Genomic DNA, 20596 nt, shown 5'->3' with positions numbered 1-20596 from the left:
ACCCTCAAAACCTCCAAATCACGAGTCCACACTTGACCAGTTTACTAAAGGCAGGGAGCTTCAGCAGGGTCCAAAAGGGAGAAATTGGGAGATGCCCCCTCCTCAGCTCCCCCTTCCCCATCAACTCAACTACAGCTCAGCCCCCAGGGCCCAGAGGCAGGGCTGGCGTCAGGCAGACTGTACTGCATAAATAGGTGGAGGCCACAGCCCAAATCAGCAGCGTCAGAGGGCAGGGAGACTGGGTTTGGGACAAGAAGGGGGTGGCTCCGGGGGCACCTCCCCGAGTGCTTGTCCAGAGCTCAGGGACCCACAAAGCCAGAGAGGGGACCAGTGGGCCACCTTGGGGTCTGAGGCAACGGCCAGCCCTGCCCAGCGAGGCTGGCAGGTGGCTCTGGTTTTAAGGGAGGAGTGGCTCACGGGGACAGGATGGGGTCAGGTGCTGTTGCCCTGCTCCTGCTCGAAGAGCAGCATGGCCAGCTGGGTTCGGGAGCCGAGGCCTTCAAGCACGCTCTGGCGGCAGCGGTGGTACAGGTCCTCACTGAGCCTCGCGCTGCACGTCTGGGCCCGGTAGCGCTGCAGCAGCGCCGGCTCCACCGCCCGCAGCACATGCAGACTGGAGAAGTGCAGGAACAGCTCGTACACGTCCAGGCTCTCCACCAGCTCCTCTTCTTGTTCTGAGGCTGCCGCCAGGCGCCCACGGGCTGCCACGTAGTCGGAGTTGTAGAAGCAGGCCTCGCTGGCTGCCTGGCGATCAAAGCGGCCAGTGTCGCGGCCCAGCTCTGGGGGCCCAGGCCCTTGCGATGGGGCCACAGCTGGGTGGAAGGCTTGGAAGTGCATGGGAAAGAAGGCCTGCCAGCCGGAGATGGCATGCATGCGGCAGCGGTTCAGGAAGTCAGGCGTGAGCACCGTGTCTGGCCCGGCCAGCAGGAACAGTGTGTCCAGCGGGTGCTTCTTGGAGAGGAGATCCATGAGGCGCAGTGGTGAGGGCGCGGCTGTCTGCACACTGAGCCATGGCACCCGGGCACCAGGGAAACGCCGTTCCAGCTCTGCCACGTGGGCCTTGACAGGTGCGAAGACATCTGCATGAGCTGCGCGCTGGGCCTGGCGCGGCTCATACAGTAGCAGCAGGGTCAGGGCTGCCGCAGCATCACCAGGTTCCAGTGCTGCAGTGGCAAAGGCCTCCAGGAAGCCAGGGGCCAGGTCACGCTCAGCCGCAGCCAGAGGCAGCAGCACAGTGAGACGTGAGGCCTCGGTGACATAGGGCACAGGCAAGATCTCCACGCGGCTCAGCGGCCGGAGCAGCTGCACTCGGCGAGTGAGGGGCCGGCGACCTCCCTGGGGGGTCAGTGCTTCCAGCTGCAAGTCCAACGTGTATTCCATACCCCGGGCCGGATCAAAGCGTCTGTAGCCATTAACCAGCTGCTGCTTCTGGAGCCGTAAGGCTGGATGGTAGCGGCGGTTGAGCTCCTCCAGAGCAGCCCCCAGAACATCGGCCACATCAGCCTGGTCCACCCCACGCAGTGGGCAGCGGGGTGAGCCATCGGCGCAGGAGAAAGCATGCTGCTCTGTGAAGTAGTCCCAGCGCAGCACCTCAAAGCGGGAGGCCGGGCGGGATGGTGCTGGGATGCCCACGGGCCAGGCAGCTGCCCGGTCCCCATCAATGGCCAGACGGCTGGTATTCTGGATCTCCCACTGGATCAGAGAAACAGGCCATAAGCAAGGGACAGACCACAGGCACCAGCACACAGCTGGGGAATGGGTAGGCAGCAGGTGCCACTCAGGATGGGTCCCTAGTCCCCAGCCAACCTCTGCCCACCCAGGACCCATACCTATCATTTCTCCAGCACAGGCAGCCTAAGAGCCCTGGAGGCCCATCAGAGAATGTAGAAACAGGCAGGGGCTGGGAATAGGTTTGTTCTGTGATTCTAGTGCTAGCTTTTCACGTCTCTGGGATCTCTGTGACCTCTCAGATCCTGTCCCCCTCACCCGCCACCCCCAGGGCCTAGACCATACCTGCAACTCCTGGATCTCCTGGTATGTGCGTTCCAGTTCAGCTCGGGCGAAAGCCTTGTGCAGCTGGTACATGTGCACAGGGTCACGCACAGGGTGGGCTGTCAGGGCACTTCGGAAACGAGGGTCTCCCTCCTGCACTGGCTCCCCAGGGCTCAGCTCCAGGTGGCTATAGTGCACCCCCTGGGGAGAGGAAGGGAAGGGGTCCATGATGGCTGGCATTGCCTTCCCTTGTCTCACAGTCAGCGTCTCGGCTCCTCATCCTATGACCTGTTGTGGCCTTGCAGTCTGAGGGTTTAAGTCTACCTTGACCAGCTGTGAGTCTGCATGACCTCCAGCAAGCCTCTGCTAGCTCAGCTGCGAAATGGGCATGTGTCCTGTCTCAGAGCTGTCCAAGGGCTAAAATAATAACATCGAATGCCTATTATGCACAGAGCTCCCTCGTTTTCTCTAATCTTTGTAACAACCCCAAGCAATAATTATTTCCATTGCACAGAGGAAGATATTGAAGCCCAGGACATTTAGTAATTTATCCGGGGTCACAGGGACAGAAAATAAATGTCCGAATTGGCACGGAAAACCAGGACTGTATCTCCACCACCCCTTTGCCTCTCAGCAGGATTTGATCAAGACAGGAGATACCAGTGGGGTAGCTGATCATCCCACCTCGTGGTCACCAGTGCAGCCCACCCCGGTGGCGTCGAGAATGCAGCGTCCCAGCCACTCGTCGGGGCGTGCACTGACGATGTCGTTGCGGCAGCCTTCCAGGTGGGGGCGCAGCTGCTGCAGCAGCATGCGCGAGAGCAGCACCCCAAAGCCGCCGTGGCAGTAGCGGCCTGGGGTGGGCTCTCCGCCGATGAAGTCCTGGGGCCTGCCCAGGTACAGGTGGGCGGCGGAGGCCAGGCTGAGATGGCCAGCTAGGCGTGCCAGGCCGTGTGCCTCGGTGTAGGTGGTGTCAGGCACCAGGAAGAACCAGTCAAAGTCGTCGCCGTGCTGCTCCAGCAGGTGGCGCAGCGCCAGGTGCAGGTGCCCGATGGGCCGCTCCTCGCCCAGCGTCACCACCGCCATGCCAGGTGGGGCCCGGCGGCCCCGTGCGCCCGTCAGGAACACCACACGCTCCAGCCGGTGACCCAGTGTTCGGTTCACGGCCACACCTAGCGTGGGCAGCGTGGCCTGAGAGGTCAGCACCGCCACTAGCAGCCTCTGTCTGATGCCCAGTTCCGTGCTGATGTAGCGAGTCCTGAGAGTGGAGGAGATAGCACAAAGTTATCAAAAAGACAACGGGGCAGGCGGTGTGGGGGGTGATCAGCACAGACTCTGGCAGGTTGCGTCTTCTCTGCATCTGTTTTCTCACCTGTGAATAGGATAAGGATAAACGCTCTCTCCCAGGGGTCACGAGAATTTAAATGAAATATTGGTCTTACCCAGGTAGTGCTTTACATTTGGGAGATGGCAATATCCACCCAGATAGGGCAGAGATGTTGTGGGTCTGATTCCGGGGTTCACCACTTAGTAGTTACGTCCTTGTGGATGTTATCTAAGCTGAGCCATCTGTAAAATGGGACTGATAATATCTGTTTAAAGCACCCAGCCAAATGCTGGACATACCATGTATCTACTCATTTCTATATAAATATGCCATTATGCCAAAAATTCCTCACATAAATGATATAAAGGAACGTTTGGCATAGGGGTGAGTGCGTGTCTTTGCGGGGAGGGGCAAACTAGACTCAGGGACGTCAGGAACTTACCTTTGGTAAGGCAGAAGGTAAACTGCAGAACCAGAATTTGAACCCAATGCTACTTAGAAATTATTTCCACTCATCAGCAGAGACATCAATGGGTAATGGGATGGGTACATTCCTCCCTCCCACATCTCACCCTGAGGTGGCCCTTGTAACCCACTCAGGAACCAGAGATCCAGGTAAATCCTAGTTCTTGCCTTTCTCTTTCCCTGTCTCTATATCCTCACCCTATATACAAGTCATTTATCTAACCCCAGTAGCCCTGCCAGGGAGCTAGGAGGATCTTTGGGGAGCCATCGGGTAGGGCCGGTTTAGAACACAGGCCAGCAAGTTCAGCCCAGGCCCAGAGAAAGCCTCGGACTGGCCCCAAGGCTCTCGGGAAGGCAGGTCCATCGGAAGTTATCGGGGCCCAAAGACTTCCTGGCCGGCCAGCCCCTTCCTTCCGGAGCCCGACCCGGGCCCGGAGGCTTCCCCCTCGCGCGTCCCGGCCGCTGCCCAGGGGGTGGAGCGGGCTCAGCCGATCACTACCTGACGGCCTTTTTGGCGGCCTGGCCGGGCTGTGCGGGGTGGTAGGGCAAGACGCGCGGCTCCCAATTCTCCCCGGCGCCTGCGCCGGCCCCGGGCTTCTCGCGCTCCGCTCCGGGCTGCACCGAGTTGGGCCGGCGCGCCGCATTGGTGTTGCCGCGCGGCGGCAGCTCAGAGTCTCCAGGTTGGGGCGGGCCTGGGCCGCAGGGTTCCTCCACCCAGGTGACGCTGAGCAGGCTCAGCGTGAAGCCCAGGGAGATGCCCACGGCCACGGGCCCTGCGGGCCGCAGCACCGACAGCAGCAGCGATGCCCGCATGGCGCCCGGACCGCGGGTCCCGGGCCCCGGCGAAGCCCCAGAGCAGCCAGAGGAGGCTCCGAGGGGGCGGAACCGGGGAGGGGGCGGATCCGGAGGGCCCGGGCCCCGCGGGCGGGCCCGCTCCCTCCCCGCCGAGCAGAGCCAGCGGCCCGAGCCGAATCACCGGGGCTACGCCTCGATTCCCCTCCAGCAGCTGCTCTGGGCTGCGCGGGGTCCCCGTGCTCGGCGCCTAAGCCTCAGCCGCTGCCGCCGCTGTCCGACGTGTCACTGCGAGGGCCCCGCCCCCGGGGTGGGGTCTCGGGCTCCGGCTACCGGAGAGGGAGGAGAAGGGGGACGTTAAAGGGGAAGGACCCCCGGAAGTGCCCCCTCCTCAGTGCAGGAGAGGGAGACGCCGGGGGCGGAGTCCCCTGACTCCCGCGGCGTGGTTGGTGCGTCCCGGGTGACGTCAGAAGCAGCCCGCCCCTGCCTGGATGGTGCGCCCTGAGTGACGTCAGGAGCAGAGGCCGGAGCTGTCCATCAGCACCAAAGGCCGCGGGCGGGCTCAGGGCATGGGGCCTCGGTTCTGGGGCGGCCCGAGCCCCGGCTCCTGCTCTTTCCCTTTCCCCAGGCCCAGCCCGAGTTCCGGGACGCCGCGGGACTGGAGCGCCAGCCGGTGTTGGAGGTGGAGCGGCGCCGCTGCCGCGCCGAGACCAGTCTCTCCGGCCCAGCAGCCCCCTTCCCCGCACGACGGACTTTCCCTGGACCCCAGTCAGTTGGAGCCTCTGGCGCCCCGCAACCCCGGCCCCTCGGGCCTCTGCACAGCCTCTTTCACTCAGAAGCTCAGGTCGCCTCCAGCCCAGGTAAATCTTGGACAATCCCATATTGAGCTGCCCACAGACGAACCTCTTGGCTGCCTCCTTCTCACAGGCGGCACCCTGCCACCATCCCCTCTGACCCTCGTCCCTCTTTTAACTTCATCCCAGCCTCCTCTAGCCAAGCACTTTTGTTTCCCTTTGTCTTTGCTCCCCACTCCAGAGATGCTTCCAGAGCTGCACAAATGTGGATACCACTCCTTTGTCCACTGTCCTTGCTGAGTTCTCCCAATCCTTCTCCCACTCCCATCCTGGTGGGGACCCAGGACGCCTCCGTGACCCCAACTTTCCCTCGTCAGGTTAACTTGGGAGGGTGACTCCCTTCTATTCCCAGCACTATGCCGGGGACTGTGGCAACACTGCGGTTCCAGCTGCTGCCCCCTGAGCCAGATGATGCCTTCTGGGGTGCACCTTGTGAACAGCCCCTGGAGCGCAGGTACCAGGCACTGCCGGCCCTCGTCTGCATCATGTGCTGTTTGTTTGGAGTCGTCTACTGCTTCTTCGGTGAGATCCCCATCATCTCTCACCTGGGCTTCCTAGTGTTTCCCCTAGTTCTTTTTCTGGGCCCCCCAAGTCTTCTCTGAATTCCTCTACCATCATAAATAATTCTTTTCTTTCATCCCACAAATTTATAGATTATCTAGGCTCTAGATTATAGAGAACACAGGTTTTTGGATTAGGCACACTTGAGTTTGAATTTACTTAGTTTTGTAGTTACTACTTGTGTTAGGCACGTTAATCGGTCTGAGCCTCAGTTGTCTCATCTGAACAATGAGAACAATATTTGTCTCATATAGTGTTATGAGAATTAATAAATTTCAATAAATAATAGCTATTGTAGTGAAGATGTGTTTGGGTCACTGTGCTAGGTAGGCACTGAAAACACTTAGCAGGGTCATTACACATGGTCCCTAACCACAGGGGATATTGTCTGACAGGGAGGAGATTTATGTAATGTCTCGTGTAATATGTATCCCAGGTGTAAATGCTCCAGGGATTGCTTTCTGACGCCAGAGCCTCCTGGACTCCAGGGAGCATTTATACCTGGGATACATATTAGGGCAGGCTGGATGGTAGTCACACACATCCATCCAGCCTACAAAGCAGGCTCCAGTAATCAGAGCTGCTGTGAATACAGGATGGGTACTAAATAAGGGAGCTCAGCTGAGTAGGCAAGTGGGGGCTGGAATCCAGCTCATGCTCTACCTGACAAACTCTGGGCCTTGGTACAAAGCTGCTTTGCCTAGAGAAAGGCACACCTTTTTCTAATATGCATAAAGGTGCCATATGGGCTAGTGGCCCAGTATAATGGGAGTAAGTGGCCAGTGACTCTGTAGCAAGAGTTACAGAACTTCAGAGAGAAGAGTGAGCTCTATGGGCTGGGGGCCCAAGGAAAGCCTCCAGGAGGAGAATTATAGGTGAGTGGGACCAGTGTGGGTAAAGGAGGCTTGAGGACTGGGGTTCCAGGCTGGGCAGAGGTAATGCAAGACTTTTGTTCTGCAGCCTCCCCCTACAATGGGTGGGTAGACAGGGTTGGGAGCCAGATGGTCCCTCCCATTCCTCCCCCAAACTCTGGGCTGAACAACTGACAAGTAGGCAGGAGGAAGTGCCCCCTCAAGGGTTCAGGACACATTCTGGGCCTCCAAGGATTCTATATCACCTCACCCCCTCCATATCTGTACCCACTCCCTCTGCATGTTGCTCAGTGCAGCCTCATATTCCCTCTCCTGGGCTTGCTGACATCCTACCCCTCTTGGATGCCACTACTCCCAGGCTCATGGACTCGGAGCTCTTGTCCATGCCCTACTCCTCTCTCTGACCCCAGAGCCTCTTTGACTCTCATATTTCCCCCTACTCCTGGAAGTGACTCTCCTCTCTGTTATCTTTCTCTTTGGCTGTCTCCCTGACTCCTTGACCCCCATCTCTGACTTCCCTCTTCCCAACTGTTCAGGATCTCCACTTCCCCCACCCTTTCAGGTATCTCTAATGGGCTTAATGGCCCTATAACCTTATTTCTGAAACTCCACAAATACTATTTCCTTCTCTTTGATTCCCTGTGACCTCATGTAAGCCTTAGTGACCTCCACATCCCCTCACCTCCCGTTATGTCCTTACCTTCTACACCTCTGATCCCCTCTATTACTCCTAGCTTTGATCCCTGGTTACTCCTCTCTAATTCCTACAACCTCATCATCTGGTCACCTTTCTCCATGCTGTGGTCCCAAGAATTCTTTGTTTTTGGCCTCAGTGTTCCTCTCTCTTGGAAATCCTTTTTTAAAATTTTTATTTATTCATTTTATTTTATTTTTTGAGATGGAGTCTTGCTCTGTCACCAGGCTGGAATGCAGTGGTGCAATCTCGGCTCACTGCAACCTCTGCCTCCTGGATTCAAGCGATTCTCCTGCCTCAGCCTCCTGAGTAGCTGGGACTATAAGCATGAGCCACCACACCCAGCTAATTTTTGTATTTTTAGTAGAGACAGGGTTTCACCATGTTGGCCAGGATGGTCTTGATCTCTTGACCTCATGATCCACACGCCTCAGCCTCCCAAAGTGCTGAGATTACAGGTGTGAGCCACCGAGCCCTGGAAATCCTTTTATATTCTCCATGATTCCATTTCTGTCAATCTCCCTAACCTACAAATACCTTAATTCCCCAGGACAACTCTCTAATAACCCTGCTTCTCTGTCCTCATTGTAACCTTTCAATGGTACCCTCTGAAGCCCTGTGACCCCCAAAGACCTCATCTTTCTAAACCTGTGTGACCCCACCTCTCAAGTTTCTTATGATTTCCAAATACTTTCTCTCTCTGAACAATCCCTCCTCATAGACCCCAATGACTCTTTTGCTGATCCCCTTGGGACCCCAATGATTTATCTCTCTGACCCTTATGATCCCAAAGACACCAATGCACAGATTCACTCTTGACTCCAAAGATTTATCCTAACTCCTGTGATCCTCAAATACATCACCCCTCACAGACCCCAAATCATGATCTCAGTGATTATGTTTGCTTTCCCAGTGACCGCCAACAGCCATCTGTCTCTAACCTCCCCTGACCTCAGTGGCCCCATCACTGATGTCCTCATGACCCCAGTGACCTGCAAATCTCTTATTTTAGTGTCTTTGTCTCCGGTTCCCTTGGGATCCCATGTCCTTGACCCCTCCGACCTGCTCTCTCCAGCCTGGTGACCTCATCCTGGCCCCTCACTAGCCCCTGTTCCCCTCCAGGTTACCGCTGCTTCAAGGCAGTGCTCTTCCTCACTGGGTTGCTGTTTGGCTCAGTGGTCATCTTCCTCCTGTGCTACCGAGAGCGGGTGCTAGAGACACAGCTGAGTGCTGGGGCGAGCGCAGGCATCGCGCTGGGCATCGGGCTGCTCTGTGGGCTGGTGGCCATGCTGGTGCGCAGCGTGGGCCTCTTCCTGGTGGGGCTGCTGCTCGGCCTGCTGCTCGCAGCTGCTGCCCTGCTGGGCTCTGCACCCTACTACCAGCCAGGCTCCGTGTGGGGTCCACTGGGGCTGCTGCTGGGGGGCGGCCTGCTCTGTGCCCTGCTCACTCTGCGCTGGCCCCGCCCACTCACCACCCTGGCCACTGCCGTGACTGGTGCTGCACTCATCGCTACTGCCGCTGACTACTTTGCTGAGCTGTTACTGCTGGGGCGCTACGTGGTGGAGAGACTCCGGGCCGCTCCTGTGCCCCCGCTCTGCTGGCGAAGCTGGGCCCTGCTGGCACTCTGGCCCCTGCTCAGCCTGATGGGCGTTCTGGTGCAGTGGCGGGTGACAGCTGAGGGGGACTCCCATACAGAAGGTAAGGGAGCACAGGCCAAGGTGAACATGAGAGGAGTGGGTGGCCAGGGATGGATGGGGGTGCCGAGTAACTGGGGAGTGTGGGACAGCAGCAGAAGGCCTGGATGGCAGTAGGGGGCTGACTTGTTCAGCATCTGTAAGGATAAGAGCCGGGTACCATCACTCATTCAGCAAAAACATATGGAGCGTTGGCTCTGCACCATCCCCATTCCAGGCACCAGGGATAGAGCAGAGCTATAAGAGAAAAGGTCCCTGTCCTTATGGGTGTATGTTTGGGGTGGGCAGGAGACAGGTAGCAGAGATGCAAACAAACAAGATAATTCCAGTTGTGTAGAGTGACATGACAGAGATATGCAGGGCAATGTGAAAGACGACCTATGGAAGCCATTAGAATTAGGGTGGTCAGGGAAGGCTGCTTGGAGGAGGTGATATGTAAGCAGACACTTGAAGGCTAGGGAGCCAGCCACGCAAAGAGTTAGAGAAGGGGGAACAGCAAGGGCGAGGGCACTGAGAAGGAATGAGCCAGCTTGTTTGAGGAAGTAGGGCTGGAGTATGGGAGGGAGGTGTGGGAGCCAGGGTGATTGTGTGGAGCCTCTGGGCCCTAAGAAACACTCTACATTTTATTAGAAGGGCAATGAGATGCCACTGGAGTGTTTAAAGTATGGGAGGACAGAATTGTATTTTGCTTTTGGGATGCTCATTCTGCTGCCGAGTGTAGAAAGCGCTGGAGGGAGCAAGCGTAGGGGAAACCAGTTAGGAAGCAGCTGTGGCTGTCCGGTGGAAAGATGATGGTGGGTGGCCTAGGTGAGTCACCTATGGCTGAGGATTGGGAGAGCGATGACAGCCGGGAAGGGGGTAACTGGAAACCTAGGAATCTTCCATAAAGACCTATGGAAGAACAGAGCAACAGCGGGAAGTCCCCTCCAAGAAGTAAGAGACCAGGAAAGGACGTGACAGGGTGGGAGTAAGGGTTTATGGACAAGAGGAATCTGGAAGCCTGCAGCCCTAGGTGGGAAGAGAGAGGGAGGGCTCAGGGGAAATAAGGCGCACACTCTTCTGAGCTCCTTCTCTGCCCATCCCACCACAGTGGTCATCAGCCGGCAGCGCCGACGCGTGCAACTGATGCGGATTCGGCAGCAGGAAGATCGCAAGGAGAAAAGGCGGAAAAAGAGACCTCCTCGGGCTCCCCCCAGAGGTCCCCGGGCTCCTCCCAGGCCTGGGCCCCCAGACCCTGCTTATCGGCGCAGGCCAGTGCCCATCAAACGCTTCAATGGAGACGTCCTCTCCCCGGTGAGCCCCCTGAGCCCATCCAGCCAGAATGGGGAGAAAAAAGTGTGGAAACTCTATCCAAACAGTACTGGGCTTTCTTCATGGGCTGGTTGCTATCTAGAAGGCCTATTCTCTGTGTGTCAGAGCCCATGCACCAGGGGCTTGGCAGGTCCAGCTGGTGGGGGGATTGGGGGGACTGTACCCTGAGTATGGGTTTTAAGTGGGATATGGTATGTGGTGGGGTCTCAGGGCTGTGGACTCTGAGTCTGTGGCAGTCTGTAGGGGTGTCAGGCTTGTGGGGATTCAGGAAGAGGTGGCTTTTAGGGCAGGATTCTGCGGTGGGACTCTCACACCTACGTTTGCTCCCCCACAGAGCTATATCCAGAGCTTCCGAGACCGGCAGACCGGGAGCTCCCTGAGCTCCTTCATGGCCTCACCCACAGATGCGGACTATGAGTATGGGTCCCGGGGACCTCTGACAGCCTGCTCAGGCCCCCCAGTGCGGGTATAGCCATATCTCTGCCTGTCTAGACTCTGCAGTCACCAGCTCTGCCAGCTCGGGGAGGCCTGCCAGGCTGCCACCCAGCCCTCTGGCTTTGGCTGTCCCTCTCCCCAGCCTGGAGAGGGCTGGCCTGGTCACTAGAAGGGAGGATTGTCTCAGGCGAGGCTTGGCCTAAGCGGAAAGGCCCCTCCCAAGCTCCCAAGGGGCTCCTGAGGAACTCGGGGTGTGAACCCCATTGGGGTGTGCTCAGGGTTGTAAGTGTGTTGCCCGTGTGTGTGTATGTGTGGGGGGGCAGGCTTGGAGGGGACACTGGGACCCTTGCCTTAGATTTCTGACTGGTAGGGTTTCTCCAGGCACGGCCCCACCTCCTCCCCCCTGCCAGGGTCCCATGGGCCACCTCTTGCATGTCTCCGTGGAGGGGCTGCCTTCCTCCCCATCGCCCTGCCTCCCAGCCAGACTCATCTAAGGGTTCTTGTCCTTGTCTATGGGGCAAACTGTAGCACCCCTTACCCTGGTCCCCTGGCCTCTGCAAAGCCACCAGCCTGAGGGCAGTGGCAGGAGATGGGGGTGGGGAGTGCTGCTCTGGGCCGGGCTGGGTTGGGAAGGGAGTTGGGGAGGGGCTTAAATGCACGGTGCATGTCTGGTGTCTGTCATGCCAACCTGGACACCTCATGCTTCTGTCTCCCCCATCCCACTCTGTTTTACATCTTTTATAAATGTGCCAAACTGCGTGGCCTCTGCCAGGAATGGTGGTCTTTGGTGGCTGGCACTTTCATGGGCCAGGTACAAGCACTACAGCCCTCAGTCCCCAGTGTCATTCACTGCAGAGGGGTGACAGGCAAGGTCTGCCCTCCCACATCACTCAGAGAGGCAAGGGAATGAGCTTTAGCACTTTTATTGTTTCCTGACACCTCTGGTTTCCCTGTCTCTCTACCCCTGCCCAGGGTAAGGGCACACGCCTTCCAAGCTGTCCAAGGGCACCTGCCTGGCCTGGTTCGGTCCTCCTAGTTACCTGCAGAGGAATGACTCCACGTGGGGCTGGGGAGAGAGTGGGTACCACCTTTCTCTCCCCCAGCAGAGCCTAGACACCAGCACAGGAAGAGCTGGGCCCACAGGCTCTGCCCTACCCTTTCTGGGTCTCTGTCAGGGCTGTCTTGGAAGGTGGGGGTCAGCTAGGGGTGGGGCACAGCTCAGCATCTGGAGGGAATGCTGGGATTTGGGATCGAAGGTGGGATGTCTCTTCGTGTGAGACATGTGTAAGAGGAAAGAAAGAGGCCTCTGCCAAGGCTGACATGGAACTCACTGAGATGGGCAGGAGAGAGGAGGGACAGGCTGGAGGCAGGCAGTGTTGGGGAGGTACAGAGGAGAGAAACTGGTAGAAATGGGGCTGTTCAAGAGAGAGAAACATGGTCCAGTGACAAGAGAGAGAAACCTGGCAGGAAGGGGTGTAGAAAGGTGGGAACAGCTGACCAGGAGCAGCTGATCTGAGTCAAGCGGTTCCAGGGCTTTCCAGCCCTGGGTGTGCTCTATCCCTCCCCTCCCCCAACCCCACCTCCAACACATTCCAGGACCCGCCGCCACCCCAAGTCCTAGAAAGCCTCCCATAGGTGTGGCTTAGCCCATCGCCTCCCAGGTGCCCTCGCCCTCCTGCCTCTGCCCAGTCGGCTTTACTCACCCTCTACCAGCAGCCGTGTGTGGGCACTGTCCTGGCCGGCCTGGCAGCAGTAGGTGCCCTGGTCCTCAGGTCGAACGTCATGGATGACCAGGCTGTGGGTGGGGCCGTGGCTGCGCATCTCATACTTATCTCCCGGGCACAGCTCGGCCCCCTCCCGCAACCAGCACACGTGGCCCCCCGAGCGGGACACAGTCACTTCCAGCACGGCCCGGCGGCCCACCAGAATGGTCTTCTCGCGAGGGGGGCGGCGGCACATCTGTAGAGGCAATACTGAGGGTAGGGGGCGGGGGCTTAAGTTAATAGGGACACACATGGCCCCCAGGAGAAGAGACGTATCTTCCCTCCCCGCAGCCTCCACGCATGGCCTTAGCTCTCCATGCCACCGGTCCGTTCCCTTGCACCTCAAATCCAAAGTCTCCTCTTCCCAGGGAAACGCGGTGCCCTCTGTGACCCGGCCCAGGAGAGCCCTTCGGGGGAAGGGGAAGAGGAAGGCAGCGTTCCCGGGGCCACCCCCGGTCCGTCAGTCCCCTAGCAGGAGAGGAGAGGATGTTCTTTCCCCGTCGCTCCCGCCCCTGGTGCTTACCCTCCACTTCCAGTAGAGCCAAGGACTGGGCGGACCCCGCCTGGAAGCGGACTTCACCGGCGTCCTCAGCGCGCAGCTCGCTCAGCACCAGAATGTGTTTCTTCCCTAGGGGTGACGGGGTCGCTAGCGAGGCCGGAGTCACCTCGGAGGAGCGCTGGGGACGAGGGTGGGGCCGCAGTAGGCCCCTGGGTCGGTTCGGACGCCGTCAGTGTACGCTAAGGTGGGCGGAACCGGGGTGCAGAGCGGGGAGAGGAGCGGTCCGGGACTCGGGGCTGGGGGCGGGGGAGAGACCGGGGACACGGCTCTGGGGCCTTGAGGCGGGGCCCGTCCGAGCCGGAGGTGGGGCTTGTCCCGCGGGGCGGGGTCTGTCCGAGCCTGGGCGGGGCAGCGAGGGGCCCGAGAGGGTAGTCAGGCGGCCAGACCTTCTTGTCGGATGCGGACGCGGGCTCCGGGTCTCAGCTGGCGGCCTCCGAGTTCCCAGCGCCCCGTGGTCTCTGCCTCCGACACGGTGCACTCGAACGTAGCGCCGTCGCCTTCGCGGGCGCTCACCGACCGCAGCTCGGACAGCACAGCCACAGTGCGGTCTGGGGCGGAGCCCGGGGCGTGAGCGGGGCGGGGCGGAGGGCAGGTGCTGGCCACGCCCCCACGCCCCCTTTTTAGAAGCACGCGCGGTCAGCAGGGTCGCGGGAAGATCGCTCCGCAGGTCTCGCTCCCAAAGCAGTGCCCAGCCCCCGCATCACCCCATACCCACCGCGCACGGTCAGGCGGACCGGCCCGGCGCGGGCCGTCCCCACCACGCAGCTGTAGGTCCCGGCGTCCGAGGGGCCGCAGCGCCGCAGCTGGAGAAGGCGGCGAGTGCCAAGGGCTTGGAGCCGGAGCCGCGGGCTTGGAGTGAGCGCGCGCCCGTCCTAGGGGCGGGAGTTGCAGAGGGTCGGGGAGAGCACGGCTGGGCGCGGGCGGCGGCACCCTCTGTTGATGCTAAGGGGTCTTGAGGCGAGTTTATGTGTATCTCGTGTTCCTAAGCTGGGATCGGGCTGTCCCACGCCTTCGGGGCCGTGCCAGGAGCCTCTTTGAGAAGGTGTCACCCTTTGGGGACCTTAGGGCCGCCAAGGTGCACGGGAAGCCCAGAGCCAAGTATCAGTCACAGGAGGACATGGTCACGGATTCTGGAATTAGGCAAACCTGGATTCAAATATGGGCTCCACCTCTTTGGCCTGCCCTTGGGCAGGTAATTTCGTCCCACTGAGCATCAGTTTCCTCATAGATAACACAATGACAAGACCTACCTCCTAGAGTTGTAAGGAGTAAGGGATTAAACGTAATGCAAACCTTAGCACAGTGCCAGGCACACACGCTGAAGAAGTATTAGTTGTTTCTTGGGGCATTATTATTGTTGGTGTTATTATACTGAAGTGGGCTGGGCTGGGGTTGGGCTCTGACCTTCTCCCAGGTAACATCAGCCAAAGCTTGGGAAAGCTCGCACTCGAACGTAGCTGTGTCGCCCTCGGTCACCTCTAAGTCCTGTGGTCCCCGCACGATGGTCACTGGGACCTCTGGGAGTGGGAGAGAGAGGACAGTGCAGAGGGAGCAGGATGGGGACCCAGCTTACAGGGACAAGGAAGGCACACACTTAGGCACAAGGGGTCAGTAGAGGACACTAGCGAGTCGGGGGATGAGCTGGGTCAAGTGGTCCAAGAAGGATCAGTCAGTGGAAGGGGGCTCGGGGAGGGTCACGGCAGGGCCACAGGGCTAATGGGTTAGGAGCCGCCAACTGAGAGTCACACTTTAAGGTGCTCCGTGGGGAGAGGCTGGGAGCCGGAGGGCAATGGGGAAACGAGCAGAGATGCCAGTGGAGTCACCCACAGGTGGGCATGGACCCAATGGGTTCAGAGGAGCAATGAGCAACGTGCTAGAGCAGGTGTGGTCAGTGGGAACATCCTGGGGCTGGAAGCAAAAATGGGGGACACTCCAGCAGAGTTGCTAGCGATGTCACCCTAGGCAGTCAGTGGATTGGAAGGACTCGAGTGGTCACAGGGACTACACTCAGGCAGGCAGAGGGAGCCATGGCAGGCAGTGTAGCCAGCAGGGTCACAGTTAGAGTGGTCAGTGGGGTAGTGTGCCGGCAGGCAGACAGCAGGAACCACAGTGGCATAGGCATGCTCATCAGTCAGTGGCTGGCAGAGCCTGGGGCAGTCAGGGGCCACACTCAGGCAGAGGAGTCTCTGGGGCCACACAGGACCAAAGGGTTGGGGGTCACACTCTGGCAGGGATGTCAATGAGAGCCACACAGGGCCAAAGGGTCAGGGGGTCACACGAGTTGGGGGTCAGTATTCATGCCTGGGGTGAGTAGGGCCACACAGGTCAGCAGGCAGGCTGTGGTCTTGGCACCCACACCTCTCACAACGAGTCTGGCTGCGCAGCGCAGGGAATCCGCCGTGAAGGAGACGCAGCCTGAGTCGGCCAGGCCCAGGCCGCTGAGTACCAATCGGTGACTCTGGCCCTCTGAGTGGATGTGGCACTTGGGCCCCGGATGCAGCCGGACTCCACCCCGGGCCCACTCCCCGGTCACACCTTCCTGGGACAGCTCCAGCTGGAAGGTGGCACTGCCCCCTTCACTGATGGTTACGTCCTCCAGAGGCCGCAGCACCCTTAGCTGCCTCGCTGGCCGGGGAAGATGGAGAGAGAAGGACGATGAGGCCTCCAGCTCTGGGCAGGGTTTGCAGTGGCTCCTCCATCCCTTGGCCCCGCCTGTACCCCCCAACACCCAACCTAAGGCCCTGACCAAAATAGTTCAGAACCAGTGTGCAGGAAGGAGGAGGCACAGCGGATAGACTTGGTGGGGGCAGGCTGGATTCAGGTTAGGAGATGAGGGCACAGGAAAGGGGAGGAGTGTGGTTAGGGGCTCATGGAGTCTGGATTAGGGGTGCTGTGACACTGGAAGGAACATGGAATTTGGAGTCATGTACACTAGGAATAGAACCTCGCTCTACCACAGAGTTTGTGTGCTGTGTGATCTTTGGCAAATGGCCTGACCTCTCCAGGCCCCAGCTGCCCCAGCTGTACAAGGTGAATAACATTGGGACACGGGTTTATTGCGATGATTTCATGAATGAAATAAGTTAGAAGAGATATGTGTCACCAGTGGCAACTATTCACCAAGCTCTGTGTAAGCATTTTTTCATGTTATCTCAGTTTATGTTCCCAGAGACACTTGAGACGGGGATCAACCCCATTTTTAATATTTGACTCAGGGTCTCACCATCACCCAGGCTGGAATGCTGTGGCATGATCGTAGCTCACTGCAGCCTCAGACTCCTGGGTTCAAGGGTTCAAGCAATCCTTCTGCCTCAGCCTCCCTAGTAGCTGGGACTACAGGTGCACACTCCCATGCCCGGCTAATTTTTTTTTTCACACTGCCATGCCTGGCTAATTTTTTTTTTTAGAGATAGGGTCTTGCTATGTTGCCCAGGCTGGCCTCAAACTCCTGGCCTCAAGGGATCCTCCTACCTTGGCCTCCCAAAGTGTTAGGATTACAGATGTGAGCCACTACATCTAGTCTCAGCCCCATTTTTTAAGGACTTTTGGCTCAGAGAGGTTACATAAGTTGCATGAGGTCACAGAGGAAACAGGGGGCTCCAGCTTGGCGTAGGAGGAGTGGGGTGCTGTTTGCCAGCCATCCCTGCTACTTAAATGAGTATGTGTATCCCTAGAACGCATGACTGAAGGATGCCCATGGCAAGTCTTTTTGGAGAATATTTATGTTTATAGCAAGGCCAACTTGGAAATATGAAATGGAATGCAAAATCCACACAGACTTCTAAGGTAAATAAAAAAACATTAGAAAAAGAAAAGTTTTGCTTTGGACAGGCTGCTGCAGGTTCCACCCTCGGACTGGGACGGCCAGGGCTGACTTTCCTCAGTGGTGAGGGGTACTTTGGTCAGGGCCTGAGGGACTCCAGGACAGCCAGGAAAGGCTGTGCTATGGAGCGGGTAATTCATTAAGAGAGGACAGGGCACTCACGCCTCACGCTGAGCCTGGCCAAGGTGCGATCATGGTGGCTCTCGCAGCCGTAGGTGCCCTGGTCGGCCAGTACAACACCATGGATGAAGAGGCGGTGGATGTGCCCATCCTGGGCCATGGACAGGCGAGAGTCGTGGGGCAGGGGCTGCCCACCTCGCATCCAGCGCACGGCTCCCACTGCACCCACTCGGCCTGTCTCCACTTCGAGACACACGTCCTGGCCTTCCTCTGCCCGCACGTCCTGCAGCCGCCGTAGGAACAGCAGCTCTGTCTCTGGTGGGGAAGAAGGAGGAGGCCATGGAGCCTGGTGGGGTTCAAGGCTGGCCCCTTGCTCCATCCTACTGGTCTGTCCCTAGGTGGACGGGCAAGGCTGCGGGGGTCCAGGATAGGGGTACAGGCACGGGACACAAAGCATCTCATCCTCATCAGGACCTAACCTCGAACATGGAGCCGGGCACTTGTGGCTGTGCTCCCTGCATGCACAGTCACGGTCCCTGCATCCCCCAGCTGGCAGCCTCGCAGGGTCAAGATGCGGCTTGAACCGTTCTGGGCCATCTCCACCTGGGGCCCTGGAGTGATGACGGCTCCATTGCGCAGCCAGGTGACATCGGCATCTGGTGGGGAGACTTCACACCGGAACGTGGCATCATCGCCCTCATGGACAGTAAGTGGTGTCAGCTCCGAGACCAGCTTCACCGGCAGTGGCTCTGAGGGCATGGTCAGGCAGTGAGCCATGCTGGGTCTTTTCCCTTCTCCCCTTTCATCCCTTCCTCAGGGTACAGGCCCTCATCCCCAGTCATTTAACAAACCTTCCATGAGGACCTACTATGTATGGGCCATAGGGTGGCCCAAAGGACAAGATGTTAACTCCCTGCCACTCCTTTCAGTCAGTTCCTAGAAATCCTAGCCTAGCGTCCCACCTCTGTGACATCCTAATAATAACAGATCATTTACCAGGGACCCTACTTAGAGCATGTACTTGTCACAACAGGCCTGTAAGACAAGCACTGTCCCCTCTTTTCAGAGCTGGGGCTCAGAGAGGTTGAAGAACTTGGCCAATGTCACACAACTACTGGGGCACAGAATCCAGGCTGGAACCTGGGTGGGTGGACTCCGGAGCGCCTGCTTTTAACCACCTATGCCACTCTCACAAGAGGGTTTCTGGAAAGGGGAGCCCTGAGCCCCTATCCAAGTGATAGTCACACATGCACTGGTTGGAGCCAGAGGCAGCAAAGCGGGGTGGAGGGGTAAGGGAGCCCCAGAATTGTGGCAGGTGGTCCTTGGGGTGCCAGAGCCCACAGGATGTGAGGGGTGCACTGTTACCTTCCACGCTGACAAGGAAGATGCGGCTGTCCTGGGGCGCGTCGCACAGGTACTCCCCAGCATCCCCACTCCGTGCCCCCTGCACCCGCAGCACCTGCCTGGCCCCGGCGTGCTCCAGCTGCACCCGCCCCTGGCTCGCCAGTCGCTCCCCGTCCTTGTACCAGCGCACAGGGACCCCCGGCCCGGAGAGGTGCACCACCAGCTCTAGGTCCCCGCCTGGGGTGCTCCGAACCCTCGTCTGCGCTGCCTCGGGAGCCACCACCCGCACAGGGGGTTCTGTGGGGTCAGAGCTGGAGGTCACTCAGAAGGAGAGTCAGGGCTTTTAGGAGGGCAGTGGGGGGCATGACGGGAAGGTCCTGAGAAAAGTGGGACAGGGATGGGCAAGGCATGCTGGAAAAGCAGGAATCCTACAGGGTTTGGGGTGTCACGCACAGGCTTAGTGTCCAGGCTGTACTCACCAGCCACCTGGACGGTGAAGCTGAGGCTCGGGGCTCCTGGGGCTGCTCCAGACTCGCAGGTGTAAAGCCCTGCATGGGCTGGGCCTGCAGCCTGGATGCAGAGGACTCGGCGGGGGCCCTCGGCATGGAGCTCTAAGCCCTCTCCCTCCTGCACGGGCTTCCCATTGTGGCTCCAGATCACAGGGGCACCAGCCCGGGACAGTTCACAGCTCAGCACCACTGGCTCCCCGGGAGCCACACAGAGCGGGCTTGGGGCTGTCTCTGGAGCAAGGAACTGCACTGGGGGCTCTGGTCAAGAGAGGAGGGTGTCAGCCCATGCTTGCCCTTGCCTCCCCACCCCAGGTTAGCCAGAAGCACGCACCGGCCAGGATGACATTGAAGGTGATGGCCTCATCCCGGGTCTCACACACATACTCCCCGGCGTCCTCAGGCTGGGCGTGGGGCAGAGTCAGGGTGCGGGTGGGCCCCTCGGCACCCAGCTGCAGGGTGTCTGATGCCTCCACTTCCAGCCCATCCTTGTACCAGCGCACCTGAGACCCAGCTGGGGCCACCTCACAGCGCAGCTCCACGTGCCCGGGAGCCCCAAAATGCAGATCCAAGGATCGGGCTGCTGGATGCACAATCCTCTCTGGTGGGGCTGGTGGGTGGGCAGAGAGACGGGCACATGGGCTTGGGCAGCAGGCCTCTCCTGCCGTACCCACCAGATCCTCAGCCCTACCCCCTGGCAGCACAGCTCTTGCAGTCCATGGAGCAGCTGCTGTGTGCCAGGCACTGTGCTAAGCCCTGCTTTTTTTTTTTTGAGATGGAGTTGCACTCTTGTTGCCCAGGCTGGAGTGCAATGGTGCGATCTTGGCTCACTGCAACCTCCACCTCCCAGGTTCAAGCAATTCTCCTGTCTCAGCCTTCTGAGTAGCTGGGATTATAGGCATGTGCCACCACACCCGGCTAAGTTTTTTGTATTTTTAGTAGAGATGGCATTTCACCATATTGGCCAGGCTGGTCTCAAACTTGTGACCTCATGATCCGCCCGCCTCGGCCTCCCAAAGTGCTGGGATTACAAGCATGAGCCACTGTGCCCAGCCAGTCCTGTGTTTTTTTAATCAGTTACTGTGACCACCCCGAAACAGGTGCACAGCTGCTGGCTGCACTTCACAGATGAGGACCTGAGGCCTCTTTAGGAGAAACTGACTTGCTAAGGTCACACAGACAGAAAGAGGCAGATCCAGACTCACACCCAGATCTACACACCCCACTCCACACCCACCCTACTTCCTATCCCCTTTCCCTGCTTTGTCTCTGATGCACTCATTACCACCTGACAAACCATCTCTTATTTTTTGTCTGTCCACTCTTGCTAGAGTATAAGCTCTGTGAAGACAGGAGATTTTGTCTCACTGGTTCACTGCTGTATCCCCAGTGTCTAAAACAGTGCCAAGCACATAGTAGTCGCTCAATGAGTATTGAATGAATGGATGCATGAATGAACGGTTCTAATTGATGGGCACCCTCCC

At 58.7% G+C, this 20596-nt stretch overlaps 3 protein-coding genes across 4 annotated transcripts in view; 1 reads left to right on the top strand and 2 right to left on the bottom strand.

Annotated features, from left to right (window-relative positions):
- Window positions 1–25: 25 nt before the first annotated feature.
- On the bottom strand, window positions 26–4868 carry CHPF (chondroitin polymerizing factor). Its single transcript, XM_012445986.3, has 4 exons — window positions 4284–4868; window positions 2677–3250; window positions 2014–2193; window positions 26–1692 (listed from the first exon to the last, which is right to left on the bottom strand). Exons 1-4 carry the CDS (start codon window positions 4595–4597, stop codon window positions 433–435), a joined length of 2328 nt encoding a protein of 775 aa, XP_012301409.1. The 5' UTR covers window positions 4598–4868; the 3' UTR covers window positions 26–432.
- A 218-nt stretch (window positions 4869–5086) lies between these two features.
- Window positions 5087–11997, top strand: TMEM198 (transmembrane protein 198). 2 transcript variants are annotated; one of them, XM_012445992.2, is made up of 5 exons: window positions 5087–5436; window positions 5748–5952; window positions 8680–9255; window positions 10342–10544; window positions 10897–11997. In XM_012445992.2, the coding sequence occupies exons 2-5, from the start codon at window positions 5787–5789 to the stop codon at window positions 11032–11034; spliced, it is 1083 nt and encodes a 360-aa protein (XP_012301415.1). In that variant the 5' UTR covers window positions 5087–5436; window positions 5748–5786; the 3' UTR covers window positions 11035–11997. The 2 variants fall into 2 exon arrangements, with proteins under 2 accessions (XP_012301415.1, XP_012301417.1); XM_012445994.2 differs by having other exon boundaries at window positions 5205–5436; window positions 5783–5952.
- OBSL1 (obscurin like cytoskeletal adaptor 1) overlaps window positions 11905–20596 on the bottom strand; it is a 21670-nt gene continuing 12978 nt past the window's right edge. Inside the window, exons 10-20 of the mRNA XM_012445990.3 lie at window positions 19447–19722; window positions 19086–19373; window positions 18628–18903; window positions 17742–18011; window positions 17305–17577; window positions 15678–15944; window positions 14724–14836; window positions 14035–14191; window positions 13706–13867; window positions 13284–13388; window positions 11905–12970 (exon numbers count right to left, since the gene is read on the bottom strand). Coding sequence (XP_012301413.3) covers window positions 12693–12970; window positions 13284–13388; window positions 13706–13867; window positions 14035–14191; window positions 14724–14836; window positions 15678–15944; window positions 17305–17577; window positions 17742–18011; window positions 18628–18903; window positions 19086–19373; window positions 19447–19722 — 2465 coding nt within the window. The 3' untranslated portion in view covers window positions 11905–12692. The remainder of the gene's footprint in view (window positions 12971–13283; window positions 13389–13705; window positions 13868–14034; window positions 14192–14723; window positions 14837–15677; window positions 15945–17304; window positions 17578–17741; window positions 18012–18627; window positions 18904–19085; window positions 19374–19446; window positions 19723–20596) is intronic.

Source organism: Aotus nancymaae, unplaced genomic scaffold, assembly GCF_030222135.1.
Source record: "Aotus nancymaae isolate 86718 unplaced genomic scaffold, 86718_ANA_hifiasm-v0.15.2.pri h1tg000008l, whole genome shotgun sequence".
Classification (NCBI taxonomy): domain Eukaryota; kingdom Metazoa; phylum Chordata; class Mammalia; order Primates; family Aotidae; genus Aotus; species Aotus nancymaae.
This window is presented reverse-complemented; position numbering and strand designations above follow the sequence as displayed.

Coding starts and splice junctions, on each gene's coding strand:
- CHPF (XM_012445986.3), bottom strand. CDS start 4,597: ATGCGGGCATCGCTGCTGCTGTCGGTGCTGCGGCCCGCAGGGCCCGTG. Junction 2,194..2,676: donor GCTGCACTGGTGACCACGAG/GTGGGATGATCA, acceptor TCCTCTCCCCAG/GGGGTGCACTATAGCCACCT. Junction 1,693..2,013: donor AGGAGATCCAGGAGTTGCAG/GTATGGTCTAGG, acceptor TCTCTGATCCAG/TGGGAGATCCAGAATACCAG.
- TMEM198 (XM_012445992.2), top strand. CDS start 5,787: ATGCCGGGGACTGTGGCAACACTGCGGTTCCAGCTGCTGCCCCCTGAG. Junction 9,256..10,341: donor GGGGGACTCCCATACAGAAG/GTAAGGGAGCAC, acceptor ATCCCACCACAG/TGGTCATCAGCCGGCAGCGC. Junction 10,545..10,896: donor ATGGAGACGTCCTCTCCCCG/GTGAGCCCCCTG, acceptor GCTCCCCCACAG/AGCTATATCCAGAGCTTCCG.